Source organism: Cervus elaphus, chromosome 16 (genome assembly GCF_910594005.1).
Source record: "Cervus elaphus chromosome 16, mCerEla1.1, whole genome shotgun sequence".
In the NCBI taxonomy this organism is placed as follows: domain Eukaryota; kingdom Metazoa; phylum Chordata; class Mammalia; order Artiodactyla; family Cervidae; genus Cervus; species Cervus elaphus.
The window spans coordinates 10,361,770-10,374,690 of NC_057830.1; the positions used below are offsets into that span (position 1 = coordinate 10,361,770).

Consider the following 12,921-nt stretch of genomic DNA (forward strand, 5'->3'; position numbering starts at 1 on the left):
ATACGCCAAAAAAAATTTTTTTAAGAAAAATTAAAAATGAAGTCAAGAAATCATATGGCAATGAAATAGTCAGAATTTTTAAAACAAGCTGTCTTCTAACCCAAACTTCGTAGCTACATCTTAACACCTCGAATCACGACCAGCAGTGACTTCCACATTATTAAGTCTGATGGTCACTGCTTATCATGCTCTTTCTAACAGTTGTTTCTCTCGACTTCACTAAGGTCCTCCTCTACTCCTCCTCCTACTACACTGACCATTCCTTCTCAGGCTCCTTTCTCCTACTTGTCCATCCCCCTAATTAGGTGCTAGACCGCTAAATACTGGAAGATACAGGAAGAGTCCTGGACTGTTTGCCTCAGTCTCATCTCCCCAGATGATTGCCCCAACTCTCATAGATTTAAATGCCATCTATAAACAAATGACTCCCAAATTTCTACTCCTTCTGAACTCATAAGCAGCTGCCATGACAGCTCTACTTTAATGTCTAATAGGCACTTTTTTTAAAACTTAGTATGGCCAAAACAACTTGATTCCCAACTGTTCTCCTCCAAACTTCCCCACCTCACTAAATAGGACCACTATCAACACAGTTGCTGAAGCCCAAAACCTAGGAGTCATCCTCAATTCCCTCATTTCTCACTTTCCATTAACATAGCAGCAAGTCTAATTGGTCCTTCACACAAAATATACCCCAAGTTTGCTCATTTCTCCAAGCTCTACCACTTAATTATCTGCTACTAGGCTCCCTGCAACAGTTTCCTAATGGTCTCCGGACCTTTATCTCTATCTCTCCCTCTCCCTGACCCTTTCTCTCCACAATCCATTCTTCATTATCATAGCACTAGCTGTCTTCTTAAAGTACAAACCCTATCCTGTCATTTCCCTGCATGAAACCAAATGGCTTCTCTTTTATCCCTAAGAACAAAATCCAGGCTTACCAGCTGTGACCTTTAAGATGCTACCGTATATCTCGTCATATCTCATCCTTTACTTATTTGACCTCCCCACCTCCCACCCACTCCCTTGCTCAACTGGCTGCACTTGCATTGGCCTTTACCTTATCACTCTCTCCTCTGACTCTCATCTCACTAGTCATCACCAGCACCTCTGAGATAGGCATGCTCTTTGACTTGTAGATAAACCTACTACAAGTTATTAGAAATAACAAGATACATGTCATACAATAGTTATATATCTGTAAACATTCTAAACGCACCACACTGTCAGCTTCAATTAAATATTCGCTGACTACCTTCCATGAATAAGGCAGTGTGAGATATGAAGTATAGGGCCCTTCCCTAACTATTAAATAAAGCTTCTCCAACTCCTGGCCTGGTCATGACATCAGTGCTCAAAAAACACTGCTAGAACTTTGCTATGGACTCTAACGTGTTCTCTCTCCCAGCCCATCACTATCATAATCATATTTTATATACACGCTGTGTATAGAATGTGAGCCCATATAAGGACTCATCTGCAGATGTCTATAGCGTGTTTGAGTCCCGAGCCTGAGGGTAACTTTGGTACCCTTCTCTCTTAAGCACTGCTCACTCCACAATATTCTTGGAAACACACATCTTCAACCACCAATCCAGCACAAGCTGTCTTCATTGTCCACTGAACATTATTCATCAGTTCCACATGGCCTCACGGTGCCTTTTTTCTGTGCTTTTTCCCTGCCTCTGAAGGGAACAGAATGCACCGTGCCACAACTACACTTAAAGACAACGTGAGCCTCAGCCTTGAAAAGCAGGAACTGATCCAGTTTCTCTCGCCAACAGTAAAGACACAAATATAAGGTGGCTGCTCATTAGACCTGGAACAGAGAAAAGATCTACCCATGAGCCTCTGCTTCTTCATCTATAAAAATGAGCAAGTTAGCCAAGATGAACCTTGCCCACCATCATAGGCGTCCCCCACAGCTACACTCTCCAACCCATCTAAGTGCAGGCTGGGGAAGTTTCTAATGCGGACATTAAAGCATTTGATCCTGTGCCTGAATCTTATCACTCCTGTCCTAAAATTTTACAGTGATATGCTTTGGGTTGGTTTTTGGTCCAGTCCTTTTGCTGGGTAATCAACCTGTCCTTTTAATCTAAAGACTTATGCCCTTTGGTTTAGGGAAACTTTCTTGTATTGCTTCTTTCATAATTTCCTTTTCTCAGTTTCTCTGTTCTTTCAATCAAGAACTCTTATCAATCAGATGCTTGAACCTTTGAGATTAATCCTCTACATCTTTTATCATTCTTTCACATTTTCAGTATTTTTGCATATTTGTTCTACTTTCCAACTACATTTTTAATTTGTTTTACAATACTTTCCAAGATTTCCTCAGCCTCGTTTTCCAACTGTGCTCTTCAATTTTATTTTAGCAATCACACTTTAACTTCAAAGAGCTCTAATTATTATTCAATTGTTCTTTTCCCACAACATACTGTTCTTAATCAAATGCTATATCTCAAACTCTCAGAGAACTCTAGCTAGCTCCCCCTCTAAAATTCTAGTAAGAATCTCTTCCAAACTTTCTTCTTTTTTTTTCATTTAATTCACATACTTGTATTCACCATGTATTCTTTTTACATGTTCAAGAAAGAAGTCAGTCCACATGTCTGATCCTGCCCATCTAGAAAGAAGGAAACCTAAGTGAAGTGAAGTGAAGGTCACTCAGTCGTGTCCAACTCTTTGCGACTCTGTGGACTATACAGTCCATGGAATTCTCCAGGCCAGAATATTGGAGTGGGTAGCTGTTCCCTTCTCCGGGGGATCTTTCCAACCCAGGGATCGAACCCAGGTCTATCACATTTCAGGCAGATTCTTTACCAGCTGAGCCACCAGGGAATCCCGATACCACATGCAAATAGGCAATAACCAATCCGTTTTTGGCTACTGACAATAAAGAAAGTACCTAGGTGCACAAGCAGGGAGCCAGCTTACCTTCATGGAGTCAGAGTATAAAATGTATTCCCTGAGCACGGGTAGAAAGTCTTCTGTCATGTCGTCGGTCAGCTCCTCCAAGGCCGTAGAGCAGTTGCCGATGCAGGCAGACACACCCTCCAGGGGCTCCGCTAGCTCCCCCTCTAGCGCGCTCCACGTGGAGTACACGGGCCCGTATTCCCGCAGCTCCACAAGGTACTCTAAGGGGGGCAGGGAAACCAGCTGAGGTCTGGCTGGGCAGCAATCACCGGTACTCCTGACTCAATAACTACTGCAGCAAAGAGCTCTCTGAGCATGCTTGCCTTTAAACACAGCACTGATTGCAACAGAATATTTTTTACAATCTCTGTAAGCTGATGTTACAGCTAACATCATAACATCAATCAACTCCACTCCATAATGGGAATGTCAATGGGAATGTCATGCCTCTGGATAATGGGAGCCCATGCCTTCGGGGGGGAAAGTGCTGGGAGCGACATCCACTAAATATCTTCCCAAAAACCTACTCACCTACCCCTACAGTGAAGCAATATTTGACAGGCCATGGAAGCTGAGTTTCATATAGGTTTAGGGGGATGTTTTCAAAAGGAAAAAAAAAAAGAAAATCAGTCATGGTGGAAAAACAATGGAATTTTAGGAAATACTTGATATAAGAAAATGTGGTCTTACGTAGGCAGACTCGCTTTCTCACTCAGGGGTCACCCCAACACCTTGGGCCCATCAGAATTTACCCCATATGATCTTTAGGTGTGGGTGGTACCTAAAGCCATCTCTAAAACCTGCAGGCCTACATGAGACCAGCAGCAGGTACCGGAGAATTAAAACACAAAGAACAGGGCAATATGTTGTTTTATTTCTCTTCACAAAGAAAATCTGGCCATCAATTGTCACCAGGATTCTTGCCATTACAATAAAAAACTGCTGCCGTTTTTTAGTAACCAATGTACTGCAGCTACCAGGAAATCCTTTCCTACGTTTCACGTCACATGCCAGCATGATCACTAATACTGTTCAGGTGTGTTTGGCCTACACGTGTGTAAGACAAAAGGCCCCCACATTCTGGGAAACAGAAAAGCAAGTGGCCAAGAGAGGGGTGGGGATGAAGCAGTGGCAGCAACCAGGAAGGTTAAAGAAAGGCCTCGTAACTCCTCCGGTCAGGAAGAGTGGGCTTGAAATGAAGCCAAGGCGTGGCAGGTGAGTCAATTTCAAGTCTGAAACCTCCTTAGAATCAGAACTTTGGCAAACACAGGCTGTCCTTTTGAACCGCCTTTCTGCCAGAAAAGATACTTAAGTTTAATTTTTAAATGATCGGTCCCTATGGATGAGAGAGAGGATGGCATCCAACCATCTTATCCTCTGGCAATGGAAGAAGGAAAGTTGAGAGAGAGATAAAATTAGGAAAGCCTAGCGGCTCAAGAGTGGCTTTTTGCTGTGGTGAAATCAAACAGGATGAAATGCAGGGCCAGGGATGGAGTACAAAATTACCCTCTGGTTTTAACTACCTCCCCTGCTCCTTGTATATACGTGTGTGTGTTGGTTTTATGAGCATAGTGTGGCCTGGTTCTGCCACTCCAGCATTTCAGCAGTTTGATTCTGCCTGGCACACATGAGTGCCATTTTTGCAAACGTGGTCCATGGGCCTGACCCAGACCTTGACAGAGAGCTCACCTATTTCTTCCTTGATGATCCGCTGGGCTATTCGATCGATGGTTCCCAGCTTGAGCGCAAACGTGTCTAAGTACTCGCCGATGGCTGCGAATTCAAGAGGCCGACTTCTCAGCTTGTAGCCGCCAGCGACATGCTTGACCGACTCGCCCACCCGAGTCAGCAATGCCATCCCTTGCTTCTTGTGGGCGTTCAGGTCCTAAGGATAACACACGGACAAGACAGAACTCAAAGGGCTCACCCGCTCACACGGCCAGGATTCAGTAAACCCATTCCTTTAGGAAATGGAGGACTCAGGAAATAAGGGACTGGGGACTCCCTGGTGGACCCGTGGTTAAAAATCCACCTGGTGATGCAGGAGAGGTGGGGGGCTTCAGTCCCGTTGGGGAACTAAGCTCCTGAATGTTGCGGTACAACGAAGATGCGACACAGCCAAATAAAGAAATATTTTAATTATTAAAAAAGAAAAAGAAAAGTAGCTGAGTTAGGTAAGGGACTAACCACACACACACAGACACACACGCGTCTCCTCGCCTTTGTCACTGTGGCCACCACGCTCACACCCCTGCACCTGTACGCCAGGTCTCCTTCTCCAGAGCTGGACTCCCACCTTTCCAATAAGGAACACTGACCCCGCACACTTCCCTTTAATCACAACTGTTTAAATACAACTTTTTAGAGAGTCCCTTTCTCCTGTACAAAATATCCTAAACTGTCTTTAGGAGCAAAATTCAAGAGCTGAGATTCATTCATTTATATCCAACCAAAGCCACGTAAGGGAAGTGGAGGGTGGCAGGCAGGACGCGGTGACAGGAAAGGCCGTGCGACAAAACCCAGTGAGCGCTCCCTGACGTCAGAAATCAGGGCAGTGTCTATTCTAGGGAGGGGGGGGGGGGGGAGTGACTGGGAGCAGGGGCTTCCAGGGCGCTGGAGATTTTCTATCTTGATACAGGTAGCGATCACAAAGGTATGTTCATTTTCTGATCATTTATTGAGCTATGATTGGCATACTTTTCTGTACGTGAGTTCTCCTTCAATAACAAAGCTGAAGACATTTAAAACATCAGTTCATCTTGCTTGGCCCACAAATAAAAAACACGCATACCAAAAAAAAAAAAACCCTTCCTATTTATTTTTCACACAAATTCCTAGTGACCAAGCTTTCTCCTGCTTTGTCCTTTTATTCAATAAAAATGATGAAACTTGAGGGCTTGCCTGGTGAAGAACCTGTAATCTGGTTGAAACGGTGTGTTGTACTTCTGGAGAACAGGGGAGACTTTACTTTGGGTTCACTCTGGAAGAACTGTGCCGGAGGAGCAGTTCACCAGGAAATATTTATTTTTTAAAAAGAACACAAGTTTGAACTGTGGAGGGAGGGCTTCCAGGGAAAAGAGGAGATGAATAAGAATGTCATCCAGGAGGCTGAGTGCCAACTGAGGTTTGGGAAAACAAACCAACCAACCAACCAACCATGACACTGGCGGACTTTGGCATGTGGTCCTCGCTGTCTGGAGAATGGCATTCCCTCTAAGGTCTTTATGTCAGGTGATGCTGTTTGTAAATATTTCTCAATTTGGGATTTTGAAAAAGAAAACTGGAAAGTACCTGGACCTCAATATCCTTGCCAATGTGGGATGAATTACTACGGCCTGAACATGAGACTAGGAGGCATGAGAATAAGCGGATGGCGGGCGGAAGAGCGCGGGCCCGAGAGCCTGAACACGGCTCTCCCTTCTGCAGACAGAGAGCTGAGCACCTCAGGTTCTGGACCAGTTCTGCCAAGAGGGAAGTCCAGAGAACAGTCAGGGGATGGCCACCTTGAGTCTGCTGCATCCCGTAGGTTTTGGGCTGTCATATTTTTGTTGTCATTTGTTTCTAGGAATTTTTTTTATTTCCCTTTTTATTTCTTTAGTAACCTTTTCGTTATTTAAAAATGTATTGTTTAATCTCCATGTGTTTGTGTTTTTTACAGCTTTTTGTCCCTGTAATTGATATCTAGTCTCATAGTATTGTGGCCAGAAAAGATGCCTGATAGGATTTCAATGATGCCTGATAATGATTTCAATTTTCTTAAATTTACTGAGGGGGGGGATGGTCAACTTGAGCCTGACTATGTAGAATCCAGCACCTGTGTTCATCCTAACTGTTTCCCTGGCAAGTGCCTGGAAAATGACCACCTACTAGGAACTTGGCTGCAGGTAAGTAATGCTATATTCATTGGAAGGACTGATGCTGAAGCTGAAACTCCAATACTTTGGCCACCTGATGCGAAGAGCTGACTCATTTGAAAAGACCCTGATGCTGGGAAAGATTGAGGGCACGAGGAGAAGGGGACCACAGAGGATGAGATGGTTGGATGGCATCACCGACTCGATGGACATGGGTTTGGGTGGACTCCGGGAATTGGTGATGGACAGGGAGGCCTGGCATGCTGCGGTTCATGGGGTCGCAAAAGGTCGGACACGACTGAGCGACTGAACTGAAGTAATGCTAAACTCCTCTTGGTCAGGTGGTCCGATACCCAGGAAAACTGTGGCCTCAAGAGCCACAAAGACCCAGTTTACATCCCAGTGATGCCAGCTGAACTCATATGCACACCCTGACTTCAGCCTCCTCACCCGTGAAATGAGACTCTGAGCCAACCCTCATGATGTTCCTGTGAAAAACGTCCTTACCAAACACTCAATGAACATTCTTGCCCTTTCATGCCCATTGTTGATCAGAATGGCCTTGCCCAGTAATATTGCTGGTAAGTGTTCAGGAAAACATCTCTGCTTTTGGCAAGTGAAAATAGTCTAACTTCCTCAGCTGCTGCAGGGGGAGAGTTCTCCTGAATTCTAACACGGAAACCATGCCAGGCAGATGAGCACCAAGAAAAAACACGAAAGACACAAACCCAGAGCAATTCTGTCATCCACTTACTACAGGTGTGCCTTGGATAGATCAGCACAGCTTTTAAGGGAGAGTAGAAAGAATGCTAATTTGGGGGAGGACTATGAAAGAGTCTGCCTTACCTTGGCAGTAAGGAAAACATTAAAGTGTTCATTGAAGGAGAGTACAGGGTGATCTGTAATTCTTTTCAGGAATTTATCCAAAGCTTTTCTTCTGGTCTCCACAAACTCTTCTGAAAATCGATCCACGACACCTTTCACCACAAACTTCTCAGGAAGTGGCTACAATGACATGAAGAAAAATATTCAGAGTAATTGATAGGAAGGTGCAAAGAAACACTAGGCTAACAAATAAGTCCTGGGACCCATCTGTCAAGAATAGTCTTTCTTAAATCAGTTAGATCTTTATGTAGTCATCAGTATAAACAAGACTGAAAAAATGCCAATAGGGTAAAATTACAACTACACTGTCCATTTCATAACAATAATAAAAAATGAAACTGTAGAGCATGGTCTCTGGAATACCAAAATTAGTCAGGTAACATCTATCAGCAAATCCAGTTGTTATCTTTATGTCGCTTGATGCACAGGTGACAAAGTGGGAAGTTAGGGCAAAATAAGAAAGACAGGAAAGGAGCCAGACACAAGCCATATTATTTAAACATCTTAAGATTCTACTTCTAGTTAAAGGAATAAAAGAATTTGGTAAATGAAAAAATAAGCATATTAGGGAAACCCCTGTGTCTATAAAATACCCTCTTTTCCAAAGCCTTTTTTTTTCTATTCAGGTTTATGTTTAAAAGTTCTTAATAATATAACTTACTTTACTCCTTACTCTAATTTCTTCATTGTCTTTACTTCGAGCCAATATTGTGGGCAATTTAATACTACCTGACCGCCAAGGGATCTTTGAGCTTTAACCTATTTCCGTAGCAGCTTCATTAAAAGGTCTTCCTCATCACTGCCACCACAGGGAAAGAGAGTATCCACTAATGCACAATTTGCAAGTGTTTTGATCATGAAATATTAAAAGAACATTTACATTTTAAAAAGGTTAAGTGACCCAGTAGACATCCGTCCAAAGAAAACATGCAAATAGCCAAAATGCACATGAAAACATGCTCGACATTATTAGTCATTAGGGAAATACAAACCAAAGTCACAGTGAGATCACATTTCACACCCATTAGGATGACCATAATAGAGACGGAGAAAGACAGGAAAGGAGAAGAAACAAGTGTTGATGAGGAGACCAAAAAACTGGAACAAGCATTTAAGTCTGCAACCTCCTTAAATTCTGTAATATGTCTATAAAGATTTTTTTTTTTTTAAGTTATAAACCCTTAAGGGCATGAGTGCGTGCACAAGCATACACAAATGTTGAAATAAGATACATGACCAAGAACTTAGCCCCCAAAGTAGAACCCTAAGCACTTAAGAGTGGGGAAAGCCAGGAGGCGACCCAGATTTTATAACACAGGACGTCTGAAATGTCTAGGAAATGGCAATCCCAGCACTCCTGGGAAAGCAGCACTTGGGTATGAGAGAATTCAACAGCCTCAACCTGAAGAGCTTTGGAAAGACCATTTGTTTTTGATCTCAGGAGTCAAGACTCTACTGGGTACCAGCTTTGCCTCTGTGCCTCAGCTTGCTACAGAGAACATCCCCATGCCCAGAGCTAACTGTTTCATCTGCGCCCATCAGTTCACTGCCTTGCACCTGTCGTCAGCAGTTAGTTACTCCTCCTCTGCTGTTCGTCTTCAACATCCCATCTAGCTCTATTCCGAGTCTACAAAAACATGGTTGGTTCTCTTGCTACTGACCATGAAAAAAAAAAAAATCTATCTCTTAACCTTATATCTTCTCCACTCTCCTTCCTGTCTCATTCAACGTTTTTGAAAAGAATCATTTACCTTTACTTTCACTCTTTCCCCTTGATTTCTCCACCCCTAAAGAGTTGGTGATGGACAGGGAGGCCTGGCGTGCTGCGACTCATGGGGTCACAAAGAGCCGGACACGACTGAGCGACTGAACTGAACTGAACCGAACCTTTCTTTACCCCAAAATGAAGCCATCTGTGATACTGCCTTCAAGGCTGCATTTCTCTGCCCCATCCCTGCCTAATGCAGAAACCACTCTTCTCAAGATTATCAAAACTTTCTAATCACCAAATCCAGTGATATTTCTATCTCATGAGTCCTGCTGAGCATACTCCCATCTGCTTATGCTGAAGAATAATTAGGGAAAAGGTCTAACGAGCAAATAAGTAGTCAGGTGTGCCTCATTTCACATAACAGACAACTTTCTGAAAATAGTTCTCCATTCTTCAGATTTAGTACCTTGAACATGGTTTAATGAACCAAAGAAGCTTGCTAGTTAAAGGAACCTGGGAGTGAATGCTTCTGCAGACAGAATTTCCCTCTGTAATAAGCAATCTTATCGTCAAATGTCTGTGGCTTCATAAACACGTTTCTTCCCATTTCAAGCTTCCTTAAAAGAATACACCTACTCTCTTCCTCACCCTTATAATTACCTACTGGGTTGTTTATGCGTAGGAATCTGAAGTGAAAGTCACTCAGTTGTGTCCTACTCTTTGTGACCCCATGAACTATATAGGCCATGGAATTCTCTAGGCCTGAATACTGGAGTGGGTAGCCTATCCCTTCTCCAGCGGATCTTCTGGACCCAGGAATTGAATCCAGGTCTCCTGCATTGCAGGTGGATTCTTTACCAACTGAGCTATCAGGGAAGCCCACATATGAATCTGGATTGGGGGTCAAGTCGAGGGCGACTATACCCCGTAAATGAAATAATACAAGTGAAGAGCTCAACACTGCTCCCAGCACATGGTGGATGTCAAATGAATGCCACCTATCTGTATTAACTTGTAAATTCTGAGGACGGAAAGCAAAAAAGGAAGTGGACTAAACAGCAGAACTTCCATATATGTTTTAAGCCAAAGTTTTTTTTTTTTTAATATCACCTGGGATAACATTTCAAATCCACTAGGACTGCCATAAAAGGCGGGAAAGAAAGGAAAATCACGAGTGTTGGCACATACACAGAGAAATGGAAATTCTCACACATTGCTGGCAGGAACGTAAAACGGTACAGCCACTGGCGCGACAGCTCAGCGGTTTCTCAGAAACTTAAACTTAGAATTACCATATGATCGAGCAATTCTATTCCGTGGTATATAGCCAAAATCACCAAAAGCAAGTTTTCACACAAAAACTTGTATAGCAAATGTTCAAGCAGCGTTATTCATAATATTTGGGTTGGGGAAAAAGAAGGGATTGGAAGTGATCACTTAATGGGTATGGGACTTCTTTCTGGGGTGATGAAAATATTTTGAAATTAGATAGTGATGGTGATTGCAAAACACTGTGAATATAATAAAAGCCACTGAATTATATACACTTTGGTGAATTTTATGTTATGTGAGTTTTATCTTAATTAAAAAAAAAAAATTGAAGGATGGAACCAGATGTCAGAGAGGAGAGGAGATGTAATGCCACTGGCTCTGAAGATGGAGGAATGGGCCTGAGTCAAGCAATGCAGGCAGCCTCCAGAAGATGGAAAGGGGAAGAACAAACTCCCCCCTAGAAACTTCAGAAGAGATACCAGCCCCATATATATTAATATACCAACTATTCCGCTAAGCCGCCTGCAGTGCAGGAGACCAGGATTCACTTCCTGGGTCCAGAAGATCCGCTGGAGAAGGAATAGGCTACACACTCCAGTATTCTTGATATTAGTCCATGGAGACTGATTTTGCACTCTTGACTTCCAGAACTATTAGATTAAAAAAATGTTGTTTAAGTCACGTTTTTGGGGAAAAAAAAAATCACCTCGTGTGGGGATGAGGGCGTGGGTAGGGACAGAGATGAAACAAGACTGGTCATGAGTTGATACGTGCTAAAACTAGGTGATGAGTACATGAGGGGTCACTGCACTGAACAGACTTTGACATTTTCCATAGTGAAGTTTTTTAAAAACTGTATATGCATATATATGTTGGAGCTTTCAAAAATCCTATTTGCAAAATGCTACAATAATCTATTAAATATACCAAGGCTTAATCTTAAAACATTTACATTTTAGAGCACTGAAGACTCTGGTAAAGCACTTTCATATATACCATACTTCATGTTAGTTTATAAGAAAGCATTTTATAATCTATGAAACAAAAGTATGGTAGATTGTTGCAGAAAAGCTACTGTTTCTGGGTAGGAAATCTGGACGAAGATTTCAACTGCTCAGTCTTTATGTGTCCAAAGTCCTCTTGTCATTTTTTAAATTGCTTCTTCTATGCACTTTGACAAATATTTACTGCATAGCCGCTACGTGACAGAAAACTATTTTTCCTATTCATATCAAACTAACAGAAAATATTGCTCCTAACCTAAAATAAGTAATGAACAAATAAAAGAGCATCAAGATTAAAAGGAAATCTTAACTATCTGAAACAACATAGATGGACTTGGAGGGTATTATACTGAGTGAAGTAAGTCATACAGAGAAAGACAAACACTGTATGATGTCACTTATAACCCCGTGGTCACATACGGGTGTGAGAGCTGGACCGTAAAGAAGGCTGAGTGCTGAAGAACTGATGCCTTCGAACTGTGGCGCTGGAAAAGACTCCTGAGACTCCCCTGCACAGCAAAGAGATCAAACCAGTCAATCTTAAGGGAAATCAACCCTGAATACTCGTTGGAAGGACTGATGCTGAAGCTGAAACTCTAGTGTTTCGGTCATCTGATGCGAACAGCTGACTCACCAGAAAAGTCCCTGATGCTGGGAACGACTGAGGGCAGAAGGAGAAGACGGCATCAGAGGACGAGATGGCTGGATCACTGATGCAATGGACATGAACTTGGGCAAACTTCAAGAGACAGTGAGGGGGGAAAAAAAAAGAGAGAGAGAGAGACAGTAAGGGAGAGAGAGGCCTGGCATGCTGCAGTCCCTGGGGTCATAAAGAGTCAAGACTGGGCGACTGAACATCATCACCACCTACACGCGGAATCTAAAAGATACAACAAACTAGTGACTGTAACCAAAACAGAAACAGACTCACAGATACAGAAAGCAAGCTAGCAGTTACCAGTGGGGAGAGGGGAGAGGCAATTACAGAAGTAGGAGAATAAGAGGTACAAACTATTAGGTGTAAAATAAGCTACAAGAATATACTGTACAACAGTGGAAATATAGCCAATATTCCATGGTAACTATAAGTGGAGCATAACCTTTAAAAACTGTGAATCACTACACTGTACACCTGTCATTTATATAATATTGTACCTCAACTATACTTCAATAAAATTAAAAAAAAATTTCTTCCTATAAAGAACAGTCATTGATTTAATTCAAGGTCCAACCAGTGAATTCACTGCTTATTAACTTACGTGCCTGATAAGCTAAAAGC

The 12,921-nt window shown here is 42.6% G+C and overlaps 1 protein-coding gene across 2 annotated transcripts in view; it reads right to left on the minus strand.

Moving 5' to 3' along the window:
* The window catches only part of SNX30 (sorting nexin family member 30), a 103,636-nt gene that overhangs the window by 26,997 nt on the left and 63,718 nt on the right, over positions 1 to 12,921 (minus strand). For both annotated transcript variants that reach the window (XM_043870639.1, XM_043870640.1), the window contains exons 4-6: positions 7,617 to 7,775; positions 4,606 to 4,801; positions 2,938 to 3,137 (exon numbers count right to left, since the gene is read on the minus strand). In XM_043870639.1, coding sequence (XP_043726574.1) covers positions 2,938 to 3,137; positions 4,606 to 4,801; positions 7,617 to 7,775 — 555 coding nt within the window. The remainder of the gene's footprint in view (positions 1 to 2,937; positions 3,138 to 4,605; positions 4,802 to 7,616; positions 7,776 to 12,921) is intronic.